The 24,607-nt window shown below is 37.8% G+C and overlaps 1 protein-coding gene across 6 annotated transcripts in view; it reads right to left on the bottom strand.

The window, feature by feature from the left end:
• Nucleotides 1-24,607, bottom strand: part of LOC106141160 (ryanodine receptor) — a 113,998-nt gene that overhangs the window by 44,557 nt on the left and 44,834 nt on the right. For 4 of the 6 annotated variants that reach the window (XM_060952055.1, XM_060952054.1, XM_060952058.1 and 1 more), the window contains exons 36-71: nt 24,252-24,332; nt 23,512-23,657; nt 22,845-22,988; nt 22,191-22,365; nt 21,532-21,729; nt 20,857-20,962; nt 20,192-20,303; nt 19,626-19,766; nt 18,898-19,035; nt 18,167-18,319; nt 17,641-17,756; nt 16,880-17,054; nt 16,204-16,307; nt 15,536-15,669; nt 15,124-15,213; nt 14,397-14,521; nt 13,347-13,529; nt 13,008-13,055; nt 12,088-12,205; nt 11,408-11,622; nt 10,895-11,042; nt 10,284-10,478; nt 9,835-9,966; nt 9,068-9,197; nt 7,822-7,970; nt 7,205-7,353; nt 6,747-6,909; nt 6,251-6,443; nt 5,658-5,735; nt 5,274-5,397; nt 4,685-4,778; nt 3,891-4,025; nt 3,185-3,205; nt 2,217-2,373; nt 1,484-1,809; nt 276-430 (exon numbers count right to left, since the gene is read on the bottom strand). In XM_060952055.1, the coding sequence (XP_060808038.1) occupies nt 276-430; nt 1,484-1,809; nt 2,217-2,373; nt 3,185-3,205; nt 3,891-4,025; nt 4,685-4,778; nt 5,274-5,397; nt 5,658-5,735; nt 6,251-6,443; nt 6,747-6,909; nt 7,205-7,353; nt 7,822-7,970; nt 9,068-9,197; nt 9,835-9,966; nt 10,284-10,478; nt 10,895-11,042; nt 11,408-11,622; nt 12,088-12,205; nt 13,008-13,055; nt 13,347-13,529; nt 14,397-14,521; nt 15,124-15,213; nt 15,536-15,669; nt 16,204-16,307; nt 16,880-17,054; nt 17,641-17,756; nt 18,167-18,319; nt 18,898-19,035; nt 19,626-19,766; nt 20,192-20,303; nt 20,857-20,962; nt 21,532-21,729; nt 22,191-22,365; nt 22,845-22,988; nt 23,512-23,657; nt 24,252-24,332 (5,051 nt within the window). The remainder of the gene's footprint in view (nt 1-275; nt 431-1,483; nt 1,810-2,216; nt 2,374-3,184; nt 3,206-3,890; nt 4,026-4,684; nt 4,779-5,273; nt 5,398-5,657; nt 5,736-6,250; nt 6,444-6,746; nt 6,910-7,204; nt 7,354-7,821; nt 7,971-9,067; nt 9,198-9,834; nt 9,967-10,283; nt 10,479-10,894; nt 11,043-11,407; nt 11,623-12,087; nt 12,206-13,007; nt 13,056-13,346; nt 13,530-14,396; nt 14,522-15,123; nt 15,214-15,535; nt 15,670-16,203; nt 16,308-16,879; nt 17,055-17,640; nt 17,757-18,166; nt 18,320-18,897; nt 19,036-19,625; nt 19,767-20,191; nt 20,304-20,856; nt 20,963-21,531; nt 21,730-22,190; nt 22,366-22,844; nt 22,989-23,511; nt 23,658-24,251; nt 24,333-24,607) is intronic. The other 2 variants (XM_060952057.1, XM_060952060.1) reach the window with 1 other exon arrangement.

The following is a 24,607-nucleotide window of genomic DNA, read 5'->3' as shown; positions in this document are numbered from 1 at the left end:
ATAAAATATTGAATATTTATAATAAGACAGCCTCTGTAGCGCAGCGATTGCGCGTTTCTCGTAGACACAGTTTTCGAATCCCGGCCAGGGCATAATGAGAAACGAACTTTCTCTAATTGGACTTGTCTTGACATCTTGGATGTTTATCTATATAAGTATTTATTATAAAATATAGCATCGTTGAGTTAGTATCTCGTAACACAAGTATCGAACTTACTTCGAAGCTAACTCAATATGTGTAAATCGTCAAAATATATACATATATATATATATACCTGGATCTGAGCAAACTAGCCAGTTTACAGAATAAGGCCGCAACCATCTCTTTCTCTTTCAGACTGGCCGCTCCCACGTTGTTGGTAGCCGTAGCCACCGCTATGAAGTAGTTGCGATGAGTGGAGAAATATTTCTCCATTAGAGGTAGCACCACCTAGTGAGAAAATATATTGTTTTTATTCGAAAAACAAATAGAAGTGTAGTTTTAAGTTAATGGTGTGGTGACCTATTTGTAAAATTGTACAAAATTAATAAATATGATTATATGGTTATCGTATATCGTATGGTAAGCGAAACGGAGATAAGTCATTTAGGGTATTGCTGATAGATTTTAGGCTCTTAATAAATACACAGGCACAAAAGACCGTACTTTCAGTACGTGATAAAATACATTATAGGTATTTAGTACAATAATGATAAATGTTCTATTAACTTAAAATTTTAATTACTCAGATAAGTCCATATCCTGTCTACTAATATTATAAATGCCAAAGTTTATAAAGATGTGTGGATTTTTGTCACTCTATCACACACAAACTTCTGAACGGATCTTCAAAAAATGTGCAGTAATATAGCTTAAACATTGAAATAACATAAGAAATTAACATTTATAGAGATTTAAGAAGTCGCGGGCAACAGCTAGTGTAAATTTATGTAGGTAACAAAATCTGTTTCAATAATTTTCAAGTACACAACGTTGATATGTAACATGAAGTATATGAATGACAGCTAAAGGTACTAAAGTCAGTGCGTTGTACCTTTTTGAAATACTTTATTTCCGACTTGCATTGCTTGAAACATCAACAAAAAGAAGAAATACAACATTAAGGTCATAAAGTACAGTTGTGAATGAAAATATTAGATAGAAAAAAGGCAAATTCTAAGATAATAGAAATAGAAGAATTTAAAGTAAACAAAAAATTTGAAGATTAATTCAAAACAGAATAACTAACTGATTACGGTAGTCGCTGTTTTTCGTCTGACTTCTGGATCATGATCAAAAGCGGATACTTTAAGCGAGAAGATAATAATGTCAATAACATAACTTTATTGCTTTAAGTTAAAGCTTTCATTAAAGTTAACACTAACAAGAGATAACATTTTAGAAATAGGTTGTCGAAAGTCGATCTTCTGTCTGCGTTTAATAACCTAAGTGCATCGACTTTTCTATATCCCATATATTATTGCGCATTTTCAAAAGACTTACCTTAGAAAAGAACTTAATATCCCTCGTGCTGGTTTTAAAACTGCTTCTTCTACTGAATGTAGTCGATGGCTTCAACAACTTCATGTTAATTGTCGCCCTGTCTATGTACTGAATTAATTTCTCCAATAACGAGTATGCGAATCTGAGCTCTATTGCTACACCGGTAGTGGTCTGTTCTGTATCACTCTGACTCGCTTTACTAGGTCTGTGTAGCTTGTAGCCTTGGTATTGAAGGTATTTGAGGAATTCTTGGGAACGTTCTCGATCTTTCTTCTTCTCTTTGTCCGTTAGTAAGTCGTAGGGGACTAGTTGAGGGTGAATGCCACCTGGGGGTAGAATTATATTTTTGTGAGAACAAACAGCGCCATCTAGATGTTTTGTCTTGTACTAGTATCTAAATTTCCTACAGATGAGGATGCTATGTAAAGCAAGTTAGAGAAACGCGCTGCGGCTAAATTTTTAAAAATGTATTAATATTTAATGAACCATTACTAGACTACATTTTGTTATACTTCAAGCTGAGTTTGTTGGTCAAACAGTAGTTGATCCGTGTAAGGAACTTGACTTTCCCGCTCCTATATCGTGGTCACAAGTATTAGGGATTCTCCATTTATATTGGTTCAAAAAGATTGATGTGTAAAAAGTTACCCTCCGTTTTTTTTTTTACAAATTATTAATTCCTGTTTACTTTGCACAGTTAAGAGTTAACCAAAGACATAATAAAACACAATACCTCCGTTGGTAACCAACTCCTCCTTCTTCTTCTTCGCCCAGATATCATGAGCGTTCTCGGCTAACCTCTCCGCCATGTTTTGCATCTCCCTAGAGAGCGTCAGATTCGTCATATCCACTGGATGTGGGTTGTAATTGAAGGGCGTGGCCGAATCCGTCTGTAATGAGAAATTATTCCCAGTGTCGATTTAAGCGGATCATTTGAGGAACAGTATGTCGCAACTGTTATAGCATTATCAGAGGCATCATACAGATGTTACAGTGATATGTAGGTACATGTGCTACAGTCTAATGTCATCTAACCGTCAATTAGAAAAATGTCATTTTTCATTACAACCTGTCACTATTTCACTTTCAATTCTATCATTGAGTCTTACAGCTTAACGTGGCCTTTCAGCTTTTTCGAGACTGTTGCCGCTGTCTATCCGATATAGGATAATGAGTAATTTTAAGTATCTATGTATTATCTTTCATAATGTCCTGACCGGAGAGCAAAACCGGGAAGTTTAGAGGCAAGTTGGTTGCACACTGAGACAAAGATGTTATAATGTAGAGATACATACATACATACGAGTAGTTATTCCACCGCTGCCACCAAAGTCAAACGTCGTGGTTAGCACAAGACATCTTATTTCTTACCATAGAAGTTAACGTAATCCATACATTCAATTTAAAATTTCACATTCATGCGCATGACAAGGAAATAATAGTCAAACTTTCATTAAAAGAAGTAGAAGTTCTTAATTATACTGTATTATACATAACAGCGGAAGCTTTCAAACTGTAAGTAACTTAAGGAAAAGTTACGGTAAAATTACTACTTACAAAAGTAATTTTGAGTTTGAATTTTTTAAATATTACGGCTTTATAAAATCTTTTATCAAAATCTTATTACCAGTATATGAAAGGTAGATTTCAAACGGCAAACTCTTTAGAAGGCATAAAATGTTATGTACAAAAGGAACTTACCACAATATCGGCTGGGGCGCGCTATCGGTGGGTTTTAGGGGGATATGAAAACAACGGATACATTAATACAATCACATTCCGAAAGTAATGCTTCATAACATGATGATTTATTTATTGATTATAGTCTATGTGACCATGTAAATATACTTCTACACAAATGCGCAGTGTTGATGTTATATAAAATTTATTCATTTTATTGTCAATTTAGTGACCTTTTTCAGAAATAAATAAATGTCTTTTGAGTTTTTTTTTTTAAATACAAGGTATAAGGTTTGAAGCATTACGGTATATAGAAATAAGGAAAAATTAAGGGGAAACTTACGACATATCATGCAAGACATATTTAAAAAGTTAACATTTATATACAAAGGAGTAGACAAAAATAAATTACCGGCTTTATTCCCTCCTGAATGCGTGGAATATTAATACTCATTTATGTTCTTATTTAAATTAAATGAACCTAAGTGAATTTTTTTATGTGGAATTGGAAAAAAATTGATTCTTGTTACGAGTATAATTGTGCAATAATTATTTTTAATACAACAACACAGTTACAACATTTAAACTTGTAACTGGAAACACTATGACAATCTTCATCTAACTTTGATTTTCTTGCATAAAATCAGAGATTATTATATTTTATAATGTATGGAAGTGTTAAATAAAAATTCTTTTCTTGTAACTGGTTACGAAGTGAGAAACTTACGCCTGACTTGGACTGTCGCCGCATGGAGCTGCGGTTGGTGCTAGGGATGTCCACTTCTGAATGCTCCACCGACCAGCCGATGGCGAGCAAGGCTTTAAGTGATTCTCTGACCGGCTCCTTGTAGCGTTCTTTCTCCTGGTGATAATAAAAAATGTATATAGGATCTGTTTAAGAAATTTTAAGTACGTGGGGCATCGAAACCGATTAAGTCGTTTTTGAAATCTTCCCAATTTTTTATAAAATTAAAAAAATAGATCGCGAAGTCTAAGTTCGCCGCGTACAGCAACAACAAATTTATATAAAGTATATGAAGTAAATGGCTGTTCGCAAAAAAATAATTGTTTGAAGTAAAATTATTTGTAACTAGAGGCCGCCCGCGACTTCGTCCGCATGGAAACCCTATCAATCCCGCGGGAACTCTGGGATAAAAAGTAGCCTATGTGTTATTCTGGGTCTTCAGCTACCTACATACTAAATTTCATGGTAATCGGTTCAGTAGTTTTTGCGTGAAAGAGTAACAAACATCCATACAAACTTTCGCCTTTATAATAGTAGTAGGATTAATTTACTTAATTTATACGAAGTAAATGGCTGTTCGCAAAAATAAAAATTGTTTGAAGTTAAATTATTTGTACTTAATTTACTTAATTTATACGAAGTAAATGGCTGTTCGCAAAAATAAAAATTGTTTGAAGTTAAATTATTTGTACTTAATTTACTTAATTTATACGAAGTAAATGGCTGTTCTCAAAAAAAAAAAGATTGTTTGAAGAAACATTATATTTTGTACTTACGTAGTCGTTAAGCATGTTGTACGGTTTGAGTCTGGGGTGTGATTTTTGACTGTCGGACCACGATTCACCGTACACCCATCCGAACTCAATTTTCCTGCAAACAGAAATATCTACAATGTCTCGCCAAGAGTTCCTGCAGGTGTCTAACCTGGAATAAATATTTATACCGACTCTGTTTAATCAATTGCATATCCGATTGCAATATATGCAATAATTGCAATAATCCGACCGTTGAAGTCAAAGTTAAAAATGCAATCAAGTTAAACAACGTGTGTTGATAAAAAAAGAGATTAAGATTCAAACCTGTAACTCGTTAGAATAGAATAGAATAGATTTATTTTCAAAATTGGATACAAGGTATCACTTATTGACGTCACATCACTTAAATCTAATTATAACTACTACCGCTTCCAAAGCGCATGTGTAGAAGAAGCGGCGGAACAAACTACACTGCAGCATTTTCATCGGACGTCAATATACAAATATATATCTCTTAAATCTTAATCATGGACGAATGCACATTGTCTACATTAAAAAACATGAATGAATGTAGAACTAGTTATTTCAATACGAATATTTCGTTAATTACCTGGAAGCCCAAGCGTCGTGGTAGTGTTCCGAAAACTTTTGTACGATCGTGTTGAGGTCATTGTTTAGAGCCACTGATGAAGTGTTGATCGGCTGCGGGTCGTATTGTGGATTGTCTGGACCACCTGTTTTACATTTTAATCATTAGTTTTACGGTTGAGCAAAACAAGCACACATAAAATATAATTATGTAGACATTTTTTGAACTATTATATGTATATGAAAGTGAGTTTGTTTATTCGTTCGTTATATCTAAAGTCAAACAATATTCTTGGACACATAGAATAATTTAGAAAGGAAGAAGCAACCTACAGGCACACAACCTAACGTAAAATAGGAGGAGACAGAGATAGAAAGAAAGAGCATATAATCTATTACAAATTACCTGAAGATTGATTTTCTTTTCCATAAAATTCGTCATCGTAGTTCTTCGATAGGGAATAGTCAGGTGGTAGAGCGCATCCTAAAACAAGCAAGAATATTTTATTAAACTTAAATATTATATTGCTCCTAAGGATAAACCTATTTTATATTAAAAAGAAAATTGACTACCGCCTTTTCATCAAAATTAACATGAATAGTTTTCCGTTTGTGCATGTGATGCACAATGCACGTATCTAAGTATAATCAATATTTTTGATTAAACGTTAACGGTTATTGATAGACCAAGTGTTAATAATAGACAATTCAAACTGGTGAAGAAACCTTTCTGTTTGTTCGCAATTTGCCATTAATACCCAAAAATGCACCTCAAATTTATAACACGTCGTTTTTCTTAGGAAATTAAAACTGAAGCCACTTTTAAGCCAAACAGCTGAACGTGGCTTTTCAGTCTTTTCGAGACTGTTGATTTTATCTACACCGCTGGTAATAAACACGTGATAATATGTATAAGTATGTTAAAGTTACATTCATCAATATAAAAGGATGCAAGTATCTTACTTTAAAGAAATTATTTAAGCGTAATCTTAAACTCACCAATAGCAATAAGGCACGGCAAGGCTTTCCCGAACAACTCCGGCTCGTAATCCATCTTGCTCAAAGAATCGAATATATTTGAGAATAGCATCATGGTCAATCTCTTCTCTTCGTCCGAGGACGCCCCGTAAATCCCTTGGCCGGAGGTGCTGCCGTAGTATTTAGCGCAGCGTTCGTAATGTAACGTAAGAAGCTGGAAACACCAAGTATATGATGACTTTATGAATATTATGAATGTATACAGTCTGTTTTTTAAACAGTTCTTTTCACCCAATATGGTTAAGGTTTCGCTGCAAAAGTTGCGGTGGTCAGATGGGAGTCGCTTCCTGTAAAAACCTGACTCACCCAATCCAAGATCCATGGTCAAAAGCATACCCCGGGCTCCTCTCTTAAGTGGTGAGGATGCAACCGGGACTAAAGCCAGGAGGAAAAAGAAGTCCGATTTCTAAGGAAGGATTCTCTAAAAAAGACATGATATAAAGTTAACAAAACTCACCCTCAAAGCAACTGTAGTATACTCTGAAAGTCTCGACACATCGACCGTGAGTTTTCTGAGTAGCTTCAGCAACATGGACGGCTGCATCGCTGATGTCAGAGCCACGAGAAAGTCCGATACTGCTTCTCTTTGGCCTTTAGTTAGCATTCGGTTTTTGGATAACCTGTAATTTTTTGTACGGAAATCGTCATATATAGTTAACAGTTAATTAATATACTTAAACCTTTTACCTTACTAGGTAAAAAACAAGCTTAGTTGGCCTTAGAAGGTGGTTTCTCACCTTAGAAGGCGAGAAACCAACTTGGGAGGTACCACCATAGAAGTGTGGGTAGGTGGTGTGGTAGGTGAGAATTCGAATAATTTAGGGGAACGCAAATAATAAGATATAGGCGTACGAAGAGAAAAGAAAAGCCTAATTATTTCCTTTCCAAAGATGGTAAGTACTTTGAACTATTTACCTGTAAACAGTATGTAACGTAGCGTCTAACAAGCTAGCGTAGTTCTCCGCCTCGTTGTAGAAGTTGGCGTGTTTGATGAGAAGAGGCAAAATGGAGTTTCCGATATAGCGGTTCATCGATAACGCCATGTCGGACTCGCAACCGTCGTTCTGAAAATATAAATTTCAAGTATAAATATTTACACTGAATGGTCTAAACCGCGATATCAAAGATTTCATGGATTGTAGCCTAAACACAATCAAATTAGAGCCGCGGTTTTTCAAATTAGGCATAACATAAAGGATGGCGGAAGATCTTCCCTTTGTTCGTGAGTTATCGCTCCCGTTATAACTTCAATATGATGTCTTAAGTTCTAGATTTCTGTCTTACCCTAAGTGACATACTATACATGGCAGTATCCAAAGGCATAGAGCTAGACTAGACATAGACAAATACTTCATCAAGCCAACTAGAAACATTCTGAGTGTTTTGAATTACAGTAAGATTCTTAGGTCCCCGGGGAGAGGAGAGATACTTTTCTTAATGAAAAGAACTTGTCTGATCATGGCATAATTAATAAAGAAGCTGCGCATACAACTTGGTCGTTACAATGTATACTTTATTTCTAAGTTTCTTACCCTATCTAACATGGTGGCTGCTCGCAGATCAGGCAGGAAGGCTTCTTCGAGCAATCTATAGAATAATTCTTGAGTTTCAATCCCGTACACTCTCTCCAGGAATAGTCCCACGCTTTGTTTGTGTCCGGGGATTAGTCCAGATGGCATGTCTGAAACATGTTTCGTATATGTGCGATATTCCGGCGATGTTAAAGTATTATTAAGAAAAAATAAAACTATTAACCATGGAAAAAGTCGTTAAAGGCGATTAGAGGATATTTTTATAAATTTGAGATTCTTCTTTTAGGCGATGGGCTAGCAACCTGTCACTATTTGAATCTCAATTCTATCATCAAGCCACGCAGCTGAACGTGGCCTATCAGTCTTTTCAAGACTACTAGCTCTGTCTACCCGTAAGGCAAATAGACCTGACCATATGAAAGATATATGGAACAGTGACAAATGGTATAAAACCTTACTTAACCAATTCAGGATAGTTGCCAAAAAGCCGCATCCCAGGCTCCAGAGAGGTGGGATTGTAACGAGAATATTCGGCTAGTGAAACAAGTAAAGAACTGCAGGCTTACTCTCGACTCACAATGACAATATACAATGCCAATCTCAATGCAAGAAACGTCATTTGGCACTCTTGAATTTCACACTAGCGCCACATTGAGCCGAAATCGGGCGGATATTGAGTGAACTAATTAACATGACACAATCATGACACAATCGCAATACCAATGCTACTCAATGTTAATGATTTCAAGTGTAACAAACTAAATTGTGATTGGAATTGGATTGCTACAGAATTGAGCTTGGGATTGAGTTCGAGAGTAAATAAAATAAAATAATAAATAAATATATACTGGACAAATTACACAGATTGAGTTAGCCTCGAAGTAAGTTCGAGACTTGTGTTACGAGATACTAACTCAACGATACTATATTTTACAATAAATACTTATATACATAAACATCCAAGACCCAGGCCAATCAGAAAAAGTCCTTTTCTCAACATGCGCTGGCCGGGATTCGAACCCGGGACCTCCGGTGTCACAGACAAGCGTACTACCGTTGCGCCACAGACGCCGTCAAATCAAATTGGATTGCGACAGAATTGAGCTTGGGATTGAGTTCGAGAGTCCGCGAGAGAGAGAGAGAGAGAGAGAGAGAGAGAGAGAGAGAGAGAGAGAGAGAGAGAGAGAGAGAGAGAGAGAGAGAGAGAGAGAGAGAGAGAGAGAGAGAGAGAGAGAAGCCCGCTGACCTGACTTGGGGCGGTCCTCCCCGACGGCGGGGTTGCTGAGCGTGAAGCGCAGGCTGAGCACGCCCTGCAGGTCCTCCAGCGGCACCAGCGAGCGCAGGATGGCGCGCGCGCGCAGCGACTCGTTCTTGCCCTGGGGAATAATTATTCATACTAATTGGTGCTGAACAGATTCTCTGGAGATTAGCAGTGAAGGGTGCAACGCAAAGAGAGACATACAATTATAATGAAAACCTTGCAAAACAGGGTCGAATTCTCGAATGGTAGTCTAAATTATATTAGCTTCATATCGTAAAAAAAAATGCCAGTACTATTTTATGATAACCACTTTTTCTTTTGGAGTGGTTATAGGTGGACTCAGAACATAATTATTTATTTTGTCATAACAAAAGAAACAGCATACATACATATAGTCACGTCTATATCCCTTGCGGGCTAGCCAGAGCCAACAGTCTTGAAAAGACTTGCAGGCCACGTTCAGCTTTTTGGCTCGATGATAGAATTGAGATTCAAATAGTGACAGGTTGCTAGCCCATCGCCTAAAAGAAGAATCCCAATTTTATAAACCTATCCCTTAGTCGCCTTTTACGACATCTATGGGAACGAGACGGAGTGGTATAATTCTTTTTTTATATTGGTGCCGGGAATTACACAAAAGATATAGAGTTAGACATAATTAAAGATCTTAATACCCTGAGGATGATGCCGCCTCTCTCTCCCTCATCCCAGAAGAAAAAAAGAGAAAAAAAGATAATTGTTTCGTTTCTCACCAAAGCTATAACTCCCGCGTCGGGCGCACACCTCCCCAGTAAATCCACGAGGGTGCAGTAAAAATTCAAGATGGCGGCTCCCGTGTCGATATAGTCTTCGTCATCGTCAGATTCCGGTAGAGGATGGCTGAACTGCGGGAAGAATGATGATGATTTGTTAAGAAACTAAATAAGTGGTAACAGACATGCCAAAACTTAATAAATAATTTGAGGGTTCATTTATATATGGAACCTTAAAAACTGGTCAAGTGTGAATCGGATTCGTGCGCCTAAGTTTCCTTACAGACATTATGTGCTAGAATACTATTAGTACCCAGTTGTAGCTTTTAAATTCAATAAAGTATTGAAAATACAAAACTAAAATTTCGGATAATATTGAGTCAGGGAAACTACTCCAGATTATTTGATACACAACTTTATTCCCTAGACATAAAGAATGAAATCCTTACACTCGTATCTCCCTCCTGCTCTATTTCCCTCAATTTCCTCCTGTCTGCTATTCTCTCACTCATTTTGTTGGCGTCCACGATTGCCTTCAACAGCCCCTCTCCTTCTCCTCTCAGAGCTGGTCCAAGACACTCTGGTCTTCTGATCAGAAGGCGAATGACAAGGTTCGCATTTTCTTCTACGCTTTCGCCGTTTACCTGTTGAGAGAAAAAAATGTTTGAAAATCTATTTGTATATGTTATGGTGCTGAGTGGTTTCTGGCACTTTAGAATAGAACCACTCGATATTTTTGCCATGGATGTCGCAAAAAGCGGCTTTGATATATGCTGATTAACTTGGGATTCCTCTTGTAAGCGTTGGGTTAGCAACCTGTCATTATTTGAATCTGAATTCAGTCCTTTAAAGGTCTACCCCGCAAAATATATAGACGTGACTATATGTTGTTATATCTATCATAACACAGCTGAAATCATTAACAGAGTTTAAAAAAGTTAAAATACATGTATAAATATACTGAGAATCATACACATAGGTATCAGCTTAGAAAGAATATTGAGAAATTTCCAAAGGAACGTAGCCCATAGGCAAAACATAATAAGCATTAGATACGTACCCAAACGCAAAACCTCAAGAAGTCCAAATAACGTTCGCCTTCTACCGGATCCCAGCCGAGATCAGGGTAGCCCTTTTCCACCAGCTCGGAGTTGCTCTGAAGACCGCAACGGGAGAGGTATACTGCTATTTTCTCCAGGTAATGCTCCCTGGAAAACAAAATGTTTGAATGAAATAAATTCATACTTGCCAATGCTCACGCCAACGCCTTTCTTATGTCTATTGGTCCTATTCGAAATTGCAGTGTGGTTCTCGACACTTTAAAATATCCGCTCCATCTCTTTTCCTTGGATGTCCAATTTCTCAGACTTTTATGTAAGTTTTTTTTACACAGCAAAATAATACAAAAAAGAAAGCTGACCACAAAAATATTGCGAGAAGTTTGAAATTTGGTAAATTAATTCCAGATTGCATGCACTTTATTCTGACCTGGATGAAAGTCTTGGGCACAATATAAAAATGATACAAATAGAAACGCCGGGAGAAAAATGTTATAAATTACATCAAAACTAACCTCAAAGCCAAAGCCAGCTCAGTGTTTTCCATCAAACTGGAATAAGCGACGTCTAGCGGCGTGGAGCCTCTCAACGAAGGCCTGGACAGCAGAATGTTGGAGTTCTCCAGCAAGAAGTCGAAGTGGTCGAACATAGCCTTCTGATTCTGCCGACCCGTGCGACAAAAGTAGCAGAGGAAACGGCAGCAGGCTACCACCATCTCGTGGGATGTGTCCTGGTGATAATAAACAAATTTACATACATTTTTACGATTCTTGACGAACGTATCTTGATCAAATTAAGGACGTCCTGGTAAAGGGTCAGATCAAAAATACCCGAAGCCGCCGAGCTTGCATGAAGAGAATTATGAATGTGGATGAAGTGAAGGAAGTATGCAGAGATCGTGGCAAGTGGAAAGACTAAGGTAGTCTCTGCCTACTCCTCCGGGAAAGAGGCGTGATTACCTATATGTATGTATGTATGTTTTACGATTCTGTTTGTTTGTTTGCAATATCTTCATTGCCCAGAAATTTGCACAGTTACAAGAAATAGTACATAGTTGTTAATAAAATAAAACACTTGCAATGAGGGACTTATCCCATGAAGGGATCTCTTCCACTCAACCGTCCAATCAGATTCTCTTACTGAATAATTAAGATAATTAAGTTTACGTTATTTATAATTCTTGTGTGGGTCGTACCTTTTCCTTGTCCTCGGGCGTGGGCGGGCTGGCGGGCGCGGCGTCGGACTGCGCCTGCGCACGCCGCCCCAGCGTGTTCATCATCACCGCCATCACGTTCTCGTGCACGCGGAGAACTCTATACAATATATACAATTATGACGAATCAAACACAAATCCTCGTTTATCATGTTTCCAGGAAGACAAACAATCCTGTTTCCCGGAAGATTAGACGACGGTTATTAAATAGACGACGATTATTAGACGGCCTCTGTGGCGCAGCGGTAGTACGCTTGTCTGTGACACCGGAGGTCCCGGGTTCGAATCCCGGCCAGGGCATGATGAGAAAAGAACTTTTTCTGATTGGCCTGGGTCTTGGATGTTTATCTATATAAGTATTTGTTATAAAATATAGTATCGTTGAGTTAGTATCTCGTAACACAAGTTTCGAACTTACTTCGAGGCTAATTCAAACAGTGTAATTTGTCCCAGATATATTTATTTATTTATTTAAGATAATAGGTAAAAGGAGAAGAAAAAAGTGCCGTGTGGTTCCCGGCACCAATACAAAAAAGAATAGGACCACTCCATCTCTTTCTCATGGATGTCGTAAAAGGCGACTTAGGGATAGGCTTACAAACTTGGGATCCTTTTTAAGGCGATGGGCTAGCAACCTGTCACTATTTGAATCTCAATTCTATCATTAAGCCAAATAGCTGAACGTGGCCATTCAGTCTTTTCAAGATTGTTGGCTCTGTCTACCCCGCAAGGGATATAGACGTGACGATATGTATGTATGTAGGTAAAAGGAAGAAAAGAGGTAAAGACTGCGTAATAGTCTTGCAAAGACTGAAAGGTCACGCCCACTGTATGGTTTTACAAAACTACTTGGGCTACAAAATCCTGTTCAGATTCAAAATAAAAAAGGCAGAAATTCATACCTGATCAAATCTGGATGTTGGAAGAATGTATGATTATTGACGAGTTTCCTGAAACGAGAAAATAATTTTATGAACAATGTTTTTATTATCATAACTAGCGAAACCAAACAAAAAATTGTTGATTTCACTAACTTTATGCCAGCTTTAAATTTTAAAATGTCTTCAACTTATTTACAAAAAAAGAATCAAGAAAATACGTAGATACCACATTTCTAAAATATCCTCTTTATTTCTGACTCATCTGCACAGGCAGTTAAGCTCGGATCTGACTGAGCCCGACCCAGATTTCTTTAACACAAAGTTTCCATCTTTTCCCCAAAAGAATTAAAAAATACTTACCACAATCTTTTCCTCATAAGTTCCTCTTCTTCCTGACTCATCTGCACAGGCAGTAAAGCTCTGATCTGACTGAGTCCGACCCACATTTCCGCGACGTCCAGTTTCGTTTTGGCGTTGATGACGTAAGTCTTCTCTAGAGCACGGATGAGTTCCCCTATAGCGTCGTACTGGCGAACTAGCAAGCTGGAAATAATATTTCATTGTTTATATTATCCTCCTGGTATACAGTCAGTGCCGTGTGGTTCCCGGCACCATTACAAAAAAGAATAGGACCACTCCATCTCTTTCCCACGCATGTCGTTAAAGGCGACTAAGGGTAAGGCTTATAAACTTGGGATTCCTCTTTTAGGCGATGGGCTAGCAACCTGTCACTATTTGAATCTCAATTCTATCACTAAGCCAAACAGCTGAGCGTGGCCTATCAGTCTTTTCAAGACTGGTGGCTCTGTCTACCCCGCTAGGGATATAGACGTGATCATATGTATATATGTATGTCCTGGTATATATGTTGGATTGAATCTTTTAAGGAAGGTCAGGAGCTAGCCTATTTCACGATTAATGGGTCGAATAAATACCTCCAAATCATAGTTGCAACACATAATCTGTTGCTTGAATGCAGGTCTTCACGATGTTTTTATTATTCAGATTAATTTATAGTGAACATGGATACGGAAAATTAATAAGATGATTTTAGATCACTAAAACATAATATACATACATACATACATATGGTCACGTCTTTATCCCTTGCGGGGTAGACAGAGCTAACAGTCTCGAAAAGACTGAATGGCCACGTTCAGCTATTTAGCTTAATGATAGAATTGTGATTCAAATAGTGACGGGTTGCTAGCCCATCGCCAAAAAAGAATCCCAAGTTTGTAAGCCTATCCCTTAGTCGCCTTTTACGACATCCATGGGAAAGAGATGGAGTGGTCTTATTCTTTTTTGTATTGGTGCCGAAAACCACACGGCACATTACATATACATTTGGACCATTTACCCAAGAGAGGAATGTTGCCCCTGGTGTAAGCCAGAATTACGGATAAATACCTGAACATCTCTCGAACAAGTTTAGGCGTTTCAATCTGGGACTCCTCAGCCCAGCTCACAATGGTCTGGATGAGGACTTTCCGGAACTTCTCTTCTGGCGTCTTCTTTGGCGGTTCTTCTATGGCCTGTAATGTACATATCCTATACTATAAAACGAGCAATATTTGTAATATTTTTCGTCCACCGTTCGTTTTAAATGGTTCACCACGTCCACCGAGCACCGCTCCGTCACCCAGGTACTGTATATAGAATCACAATTCTTTATGGGTAGGCATCTTTACATTTGCCACGATCCCTGCATACCTAATTGTTTCGCTCCATTCATATTCATAGCTCTCTTCACCATTTAACTAATTCATAAGTAATTAAATAAATTATATAATGTTCACTCAAGGAGTAAAAATAAAATTCATAATTCAAATTTTCATTTGTAATATATATGAAAATTGCTGGATACAATATTGAATAATTCCTTTTTAACTCTATTAAAATGAATTTATAGATACTGTTCATCAGATAAAAAAACGACATAGACATACAATTATTTGTCGTAATGTTTTGTTAATGAGTAGTAAGTAACTCATCTAATCCAAGATCATGGTCAAATCGCACCCTGGGCTCCACTCCAGAGAGGTGAGCATATAACCGGGACTAACGCCAGAACTTTTAAGACGACCGGGAACAGGTACACAATATTATGAGAGAGATAGAGAATAATGAGACTTACTTTCGCTTCTTCCTCCAGCTCCTTGACTGTGTTAATGATATTGTACAGTTTTCCAATTGCACCAGGCTTGGTTTCCGGCTCTGTCGATTCCTGAAAAAGAGTATAGCAAAAATCAGATTGTAAAAGCCAATTAAAGTAAAGGCCTAAAAACTTGGGATTCTCCCTCCCGGCGATGGGTTAGTAACCTGTCACTGTTTGAATCTGAATTCCATCATTAAGCCATATGTCGTGAAAGGCGACTAAGGAATAGGCTTATGAACTTGGTATTCTTCTTTTAGGCGATAGCAACCTGTCACTTTTTGAATCTCAATTCTATCATAAAGCCAAACAGCTGAACGTGGCCTTTCGGTCCTTCGGAGTCTGTTGGCTCTGTCTACCCCGTACAGGATAAAGACATCATATCCACCCATACCTCTCCGTCAGGTTCCTGTAACGCGTTGAGGGAGACATGCGCCATGAGGCTGCCGTGGAACTCGTTCATGCGCGCGATCAGATCTTCTCCGCACGGTATGTTCTCCTTGTCCTCTTCTTCCATGTGCTTGAAACCTGGATTTTGAAGTAATTCATCAGAATACTAACTGCCATTAGGTACATGCTCTTTAAGGAGGAGCCGAGGTCCACTGATCACCAGAATATGTGAGAAAATGAGGAAATTATCGTAACTAGCGAACCCGACTGAGCTTTGATCGCGGTGACAAATTCCATTATCGGAAGGCATTTGAAAATATAGATACCGTACAGCATATTGTACAAGCTAAAGGTTATATCGATTTTACAAATAAATCATAATGCTTTTCAAGGCTGTAGGCTCTGTCTACCCCGTAAAGGATATAGACGTGACCATATGTATGTATGTATCATAATGCTGGGTTTTAGACGCCACGAGCAGCCTTTAGTCCCGCCATCTAGCGGTCTTCTAGCAAATAATATCAGAAAAATATCTTTTAAATTTACATACTTAAATTAATAGATACAACATTAATTAACTTTTTTCACATCCATACAAAACTGAATAACAACTATTATGCCTAAGTTTAAATGCTTGTCAGCGGATAACAATGTAAAAAAATTATGACTTACTAAGAATGGCGTTCATTTGTTCCCTGGGTGGGCAACGGTATTCCCTCGTCTTTTTAGCAGCGACCGCACTGGGTAAATCTGACTGCTTGATTTCTATGTAACGTCTGAAAAATAAAGCATTTTATATAAGTCCAAGTACGAGTAGCAAGGTAAGTGCGACGCCGTTGTCATCGCGCGAAAAACTATCGCTGTTTCGCTTTTTATTATGACGTGAAACGGGATATCGATAGTTTTTCGCGCGATCTGTTCTATTTTGTAACATAATATTTTGATCGGATCGGGGACGTTATGACGGGCATAAAGGTAAGTCGAGTGTACAATAAACAAACAACTTAGATGAATAGATTAAAAGAAGTACCTACGTCTAGATCGTGAAATGACAAGTATGAAAAATTAAAGATTTTTCCCCATCCTCTGGACAAGAAGCTTGTTAATTTAATGTATTATTGTACATATACTAGTTTCGTATGATTTCCGCCATTTTAGAATAGATCTTTCACATGGATATCGTAAAAGGGGACTAGGGTATAGGCTTATAAACTAGAGATTCCTCTTATGGGCGATAGGCTAGCAACCTGTTACACAGCTGATCGTGGCCTTAAAATCCTATTGAGACTGTTGGCTCTGTCTCACCGCCAGGAAAAAAGACATTACTATATGCACGTATAATACGAACCTTAGCTGGTCAGTCTGCAAATCACCAACGAAATCATGAGCGAACGCTATGATAGCCTCCACTCTGTGCCTCAGTTGTATGTCATTGAGATGCTGTAGAAGGTAGCACATCTGCAGTTTAGCACCTTCAGCCATCTTCATGTGGAGTAGACCTTTGCGGTGTTCGTCTTTACCCTCTGCGGAGCGTTCATAGTCAGTTGTAGTTAAGCATGAAAATAAGTAACATTCATAATCTTTTTGGTTCCGATTCATCCACATCTGATCATGATTCAACAGTGTGAAGATCAGGTGACTAGATTAATAGAACAGTTACTTTATAGAGAGAAGAATTACGAGATCATCGTTGGTCAACCGATAAGGTGCCCGAATAAAGTGCCCATGTATCTATCAACAAACATTCAAGCAACTGAAACCATGATGCAATACGGGTTAGGTTCCTCTGCGAATGTTGTGGAGGTCAGACGGGAGTAGCTTCGCGTGAAAAACTGACTCCCTTAATCATGGTCAAAAGCGCATTGTATGCCTGGATGAAGAAGACGTAATTCAGCAAAGATTAGTCTTTGAAAGTAAAGTATTCAAAAAAACATTTTGCCTTATTGCCGCATTCAAAGCTTCAGTCCAGAAGAAGCGGTAACGAACTGCACTGCAGCATTTTCTTTAATAAAGTCAACTTCAAAACTATCTAATGTTAGAATAGAGATGTGGACGAAAGAATACATAGTTATGATTAATTAACGTGAGAGATAATCGGCAAAGAGTTACCTTTATCAAACGTGGGGTCCCAGGTTTCCGGGTTGATCATGATGAGCAGTTTCTCCACATCTTCGTCTCTCATCATGCCGACTAGAAGCAGTCGGTCCACCAATTTTATCAGTGGTCTGAAAAAAAGACATAAAAGTACTCTCTAGTTTTATAAAGAAGAGTCATCGCTACATCTTGGGGCGTTTTAGGTGGACAGTTTGCACAAATGCCTACCTTGGAAAAACTGTTACATACATATGGTCACGTCTATATCCCATGCGGGGTAGACAGAGCCAACAGTCTTAAAGACTAAATGGCCACGTTCAGCTATTTGGCTTAATGATAGAATTGAGATTCAAATAGTGACAGGTTGCTAGCCCATCGCCTAAAAGAAGAATCCCAAGTTTATAAGCCTATCCCTTAGTCGCCTTTTACGACATCCATGGGAAAGAGATGGAGTGGTCCTATTCTTTTTTGTATTGTTAATGGTAAGCAAGACCCTCAGTCATGAGGTTTCGAAGTAAAAGAAGTAGAATTATGTACTCACAAAAAGAGGTTCTCGTTGCTGCCGCCGACGGGATCACGATTATGAACCTGGTTGGTCTGAACAGCTTCGGCCAGCGCTTGCATTACAAACTCTCTCACTACTTCCAGGGGGAAGTATGGGGAGTAGAGGTTGCTGATCTCTGTTATGCTTTCCCTGTAATGAATAAATCTTTAATCAACTTCTACAAAATATCACCGGTAAAATCAAAGCGATAAGACATTGCTAGTTTTTTAAAAATAATTGAAGTGGACTATATGACTTCCATATCTATTTGAATAAATATGTATACCTAGTGTATATGCACAGCCGTGTGGTTCCCGGCACCAATACCAAAAAAGAATAGGATGACTCCATCTATTTCCCATGGATGTTGTAAAAGGCGACTAAGGCATAGGCTTACAAACTTGGGATTCTTTTTTAGGGGATGGATTAGCAACCTGTCACTATTTGAATCTCAATTCTATCATTGAGCCAAATAGCTGAATGTGGCCATTAAGTCTTTTCAAGACTGTTGGCTCTGTCTACCCCGCAAGGGATATAGACGTGACCATGTGTGTGTGTGTGTGTGTGTGTGTGTGTGTGCACAGGAGACTTGGTGTATGCGTTCCTGACTGTACGTTATAGAAAGATATGAGCTTCAAGTTGACGATTGTCTTGAAACTCTAGAGATCTGCAAGGATCTTTTATCTTTTTTTTTGAGTTAGGCGATAAAAAGAGACTGAAATACTCACGCAATATCGGTCATCTTCATCTGCGGTCGTACGCTTTCAGTCTGCAATGATCGTAGACTGTGTCCCATATCAGGATCTTCGTACAAAGATTTCAGTTCCGGTCCTAGTGGTATTACGAACTCATTCTTGCAAGTTTCCCTGAAATAAAAAAAAACGCAATTTAGGCGTTATGTTTTACCCGAAACCGCCGAGCTTGCATGAAGAGAGTTATGAATGTGGATGAAGCGAAGGAAGTATGCAGGGATCGTGGCAAGTGGAAAGAGGTAGCCTCTGCCTACCTCTCCGGGAAAGAGGCGTGATTTTTATGTGTGTATGTATTATACCATCGGTAGGCGAGTAGTTTCAGCTTTCAGACTAAAAATATCAAGGTACCTAAAGGTTCGTATCTCACTCCGTACGAGTACCTAAGTAGGTACCGATTACTTTTGTCCGAATTAATGTTATTACTCGAAAAGGGAACGAATTCGAAAAGGTCTAGTTGTCTGAATCACATCAAAATTCCTCACAACTTTGACGCGAGGAATTTCGTAAATTCAGGCGACCGGTTCCAAGTTAGGATGAGAATTCCTGTTATTAATAATATGGCAGAGAACTATTTTATTAATAATATGAGAGAGAGTACTCTTGGACTGTTTTGTAATGAAAGATAAAGGTTCTTCCCCAGAGTAGTTCCCCTTTAGTAACAGAATTCAGTTTAGGAGAGATCATTAGAAAACGCATATACTCACATGGTAGTAGCATGAGACTCCAAATGCAACGCGATGAGGAGATCGTAGAAACCTTGTCTGAGTGGACCAGACATATATTGGGACTGGATCGCGTATAACAATTGCTTTTGATCCACGTGCTGGCACAGAGCATGAGCGGCTCTGAAAAAAAAAACCAATAAAGTAGAAAAGAAAATCAGATCCATTATTAGTTTGTGTATGTTAACTTTTTAATAAATTTATATATATGTATACCAGCTGTGCCCGCGACTTCGTCCGCGTATAACATTTTGGGCATCATTAAAGCCCTCAAGGAGGATAATTCTCCCCGTTTTTTTTCCACATTTTCCATTATTTCTTCGCTCCTAATAGTTGCAACGTGATGATAAATAGCTTAAAGCCTTCCTCGATAAATGGTCTACTAAACACAAAAAGAATTTTTCAGTTCGAACCAGTAGTTCCTGCGATTAGCGCGTTCAAACAAACAAACTCTTCAGCTTTATATATTAGTACATAAAGATATATTTGGTGGGTAGTATATATTACTGATTTTTATTAATGTCAGTATCGAATTTCCTAAAACTTACCTATAATTGCTCTGGTAACACAACGCGGCGTATAAGGTGAGCGTGTGCGAGTGGAAACTCAATAGTTTGTCCATCTCGATCAGCTCCAAGATGTCTATGCAGCGGTCTTCCTCTGAAAACAAATTAAAAAATTATTAATTATTAAATATATTAAATGACAATAATTTCATTTATTATCTATTTTATTAGCTGTACCAGCGACTTTGACCACGTGGAATAGTTATTATGGGCATCATTGAATTGCCCTCAAGGATGAATAATTATCCACGTTCTTTTTTCACATTTTCCATTATTTCTTTGCTCCTTATAGTTGCAGCGTGATTTTATATAGCCTAAAGCCTTCCTCGATAAATGATCTATTCGACGCAAAAATAATTTTACAATTCGGACCATTAGTTCCTGAGATTAGCGCGTTCAAACAAACAATCAAACTCTTCAGCTTTATAATATTAGTATAGATTGCTACATAAATAAATGTAATTATACTTTACATATTTTATGTTATTATTTAAATCAGGTTATGTTCTATATTAATAAAGTGTTTGATAAATAAAAAAAAAAGTTACAGATTTTGAATTCTAACATAACTGATCTTGTTTCTTTGTTTTTACATAGTCTTCCTTATCATATTTAGCCGTAACTTTTGCATTATATTAGGTACTTACCTGGTATATGCAATGCTAACATCGACACCGCGTCTTCACACAACATGGACCAACCTCTAATGTCGGATAGTTTGAGCGCGTGGACTTGTAACGACTGGTTGGGTACCTAGGGAAATTATCAAAATCTATTAGTAATGAGAAGACTATGTTTTATCAAAGGTAGGTTGCCTTGAGTTAGGTAACCGACCGCCAAAAATATTTTACAACGATTATGATTAAGGTCAAATGTATTTAGAGAACTTTAGACGCTTTTAAGCGTGTATGAGTGGGAATACTATATAGGAAATGCTTCCATCAGTTGAGGGGAGGTTTTAAACTTTCGCGTTGCAGTAAACTATTTATAAATAACACAGGTATTAAAAATTTAAGCCGTAACTCTTGTCGGTGGAGTTAAGGAAGAAACGTGAACGTAACGCACCTTTATTTTATTTCGGACGTTCCGAATCATTGAGAAGTATACTAAGCATTGAAATATCCATCACCCTATTTTTAGTAATGTATAATAAGTGGGAGCTGTGATAGTTACGAGAACAGCCGTTATAATTACCTAAAATGGAGCTATTCTTGAATGATTTATCATTTTTTATCGCTAGTTGGCACCACTGCCGCGCTCAATGGCATCCCTTTACTTGCTATTATTATTAATTTAGCTATAATTTGACCTAGAAATCTTACCCTGGCCCATTGGTGCGGTTTCAGACACTGCACTTTCAACCTCGGCGGGAACTGTGGTATCACGTGTTTGTCGCTAGTTGGCAGCACTGCTGCACTCAAGGGCAGACTCGTGCTTGACCGGCCCAGTTCTATTTGAAGGATCTCTTTAGAGGTCGCCTCTACGAAGATGGCTGGGAATAATTTAGTTTCTGGTTCCATCTGGAAAGGAAGAGATGAGATACATTCGCTTGGGTGTAAGTTATATAACGCAATATACTAGAATATTCTACATAGTATACTAAGGAAGTAAGTATGAATTAAGGTTGACTGGAAGTGATTGCACTAGCGATAAGTCCGCCTTTGTACCATCTCTGTCTATTTTGTGCTGTCTTGTATGTTTTACTCCTATGGTGTAATAAGGAGTTTATCTATTGATCTATGCTTAGTTCCAAAAAGATGTATGACAGAGTGGTGTAGCGTCACCTTGGCTGTTCAATATTTTATGAGGGACTGTTTGTATTCATATATTTACATAATTAACGACTGTACTACCACACTCAATCCTAAACGATTTGTTCCTTATTTTCATTTTGACATACCAGGTTTAGATTCTCATTTAGATTGGATTGTAATTGTAATTGGTGTTTTTGGTTATAAGTCAATACTAATGTTAATAATACCTTGAATTTAAAACTAGTATCCTTCCCCTCGCAAGTGAAGCTGACGGTTCCGGTGGAAGTGTCCACGGAGCATCCAATGAACATGCCCTGAGAAGCTCCTTTGCCGGTCGCTTCGGCCATCACCTCGTTGTACAGTTCATCAGCTCGCACCATGTAGCAAGATTGACGGTTCACACTGGGAAAGATTGAATATGATCATGATCAAAAGGCACACCCCAAAGCCTTAATACTCAGAGGAAGAAGACTGGGAAAGATTTTAATAATATTAGTGATATATATGTCTAAAGAAGTTTGAAATGTTATACATACTCCTTCTTGTTATGTTCTTGTTTATCTGTGGTGCGGCGTCCCATGCACGCGCATCTTTAAAATACATGGCATTCGTGTCCAAGCTATCCTGTAGTTTTATTGCATGAATGTTTATAAATATATCAATTAGGAATTTTCGTCGTTGATTTCTAAAGACATCTTAAAATCAACTTATCCTCCTGGCTTTAGTTCCTGTTATCTTTCCAGAGAAGTAAAATTAAAAGTTCATTAAAGTGCGGATAGATAAACCTACCACCAAAGGCTTTACTAACATTTTGGCTATCTAGCCGAAACATGGGACGGGCGCGTTTAAATAAGACTTATACTCGTACATTTTTTACTCACCTCTCAACAACCCTGTCGTAATCATCGGTGATGATGACCGATGACTTCATGACTTTGTTCTGGTTGAAGTCCTTGGAGTGCAAGTGGTACTGGGTGGTCACCCAGCCGATATACACGTGGGTCGGGTCTTGTCCAGGGAAAATCCTGGAATATGTACGATGTGATTAGATTAATGAGTATCTGTAGCATTATAGTATCCATATTTGATCTCGTAATTTTTCATGACATAATCATCGATTCGCATAACATTTTTATACGCAGATAATTTTGCTAAGAAATTTTTATGTGAAACGATGGCCCATATCTACTTCCAGAATAGGTCAACATGGACCTCCCCCACCTTTATAAGGAAACCTTCATATTGGCACAATTAGGTAACTGACTGTGTGATCATAATCTTATAATATCAGTCTGGTTTGTTAACAAAGTTTCTGAGATCAGACAGTAGTGCCTTCGTAAAATTACCTGACTTAACACTCCAAGACTGTGAGCAAAAAAGGCCAATCGTCAATGGTAAGCTTTAATAAGAAACTCAAAGTAGCAAACTATTTCATTATAATTTGATCTGACGCAAACAAAGGAAAAAGATACACAAAGAAGAAGAATAGTAACAGACAATTGGCTCAAAAGAAGAAGTAAAGAGTTGAAGTACAGAAGAATTACCAACCTAACACCGTAAAAGTACTCGTTGATAAGCTTCAAGCACTCGGCGTCGAATATCTCGTTACCGACGGTTTCCGTGGTGGCGGCCGCCAATACGCTGGTCGTCATTTGTTTGCGGTCTTGAGTGGGCGTCTGCATCGTGAGGTTTGTCTGGAAATGAGAGTAATCTACATTATTGAATCGTGTTATTGTTTGAAAGTTATTATCTTGAAACTGTTGGATGGTTTAAATAATTTTGACATAGAGTTAATTAGTTTTCATTTCATGTTTATTATTTTTAGTGGTGGAAAATAGTTACTGACTATCAAAAAAAATAGATTGGATAACAAAAAGGCGAAGTACTTGCTGTTCCGTTGTTCCCACGAGAGGGGAGTCTCAGGCTAAAGATTTATCAATAAAAATATTAAAATAAACATTTATGTTTCTCAATGACTAATAGAGTAGTAAGCGTAAAAAGAACAATTAGAAATTCGTAAGTTCTTTGAGCGATACAGTGATAATATCTAGAAATTTCAGACAGTAATGGCAATAGCAGATAGATATAACGATTTACACAGGCTGAACTAACGGAAATATTTACGGACAAAACACACATATTGAACAAACTCCTGAGCAAGTTTGAGACTCGTGTTATGTGATGTTTAAAAGATAACTTTTTAGACAAAAACAGTCTACGTATTCAAAGACATTGATAAATGTTAGTTAACACTCCAAGCTGACACAAACAGACGGACAATAACTTACGTTCAGGCCATTTTGACTGCCATACTCGTACAAATTAGGCTTGCTAGGTCTCGGTTGCATGTCGTTATATCTTTGATTCGCCTTGGAGGGAAACACAAAATTTACATAAAAACCAAAAAAATGGGGATAACACGAGGGATTTCCAAACAATTCACACACAAAAAAATACAGAATTTTATTCACGTTTCAGTGATGGTGATGAGTTAATCACAATATTTTACATAAAAAAAAACAGGCTTGCGATCTTTAATATCGCCTTTGATATTGTGTAATAGAAATCGGAATAACATTAGACAATAGATATGCCATAATATTTTATTTAAAACTATAGGAATAATGTGTTGTGCAATTTTCTG

Source organism: Amyelois transitella, chromosome 27, assembly GCF_032362555.1.
Source record: "Amyelois transitella isolate CPQ chromosome 27, ilAmyTran1.1, whole genome shotgun sequence".
Taxonomy (NCBI): domain Eukaryota; kingdom Metazoa; phylum Arthropoda; class Insecta; order Lepidoptera; family Pyralidae; genus Amyelois; species Amyelois transitella.
This window is presented reverse-complemented; position numbering and strand designations above follow the sequence as displayed.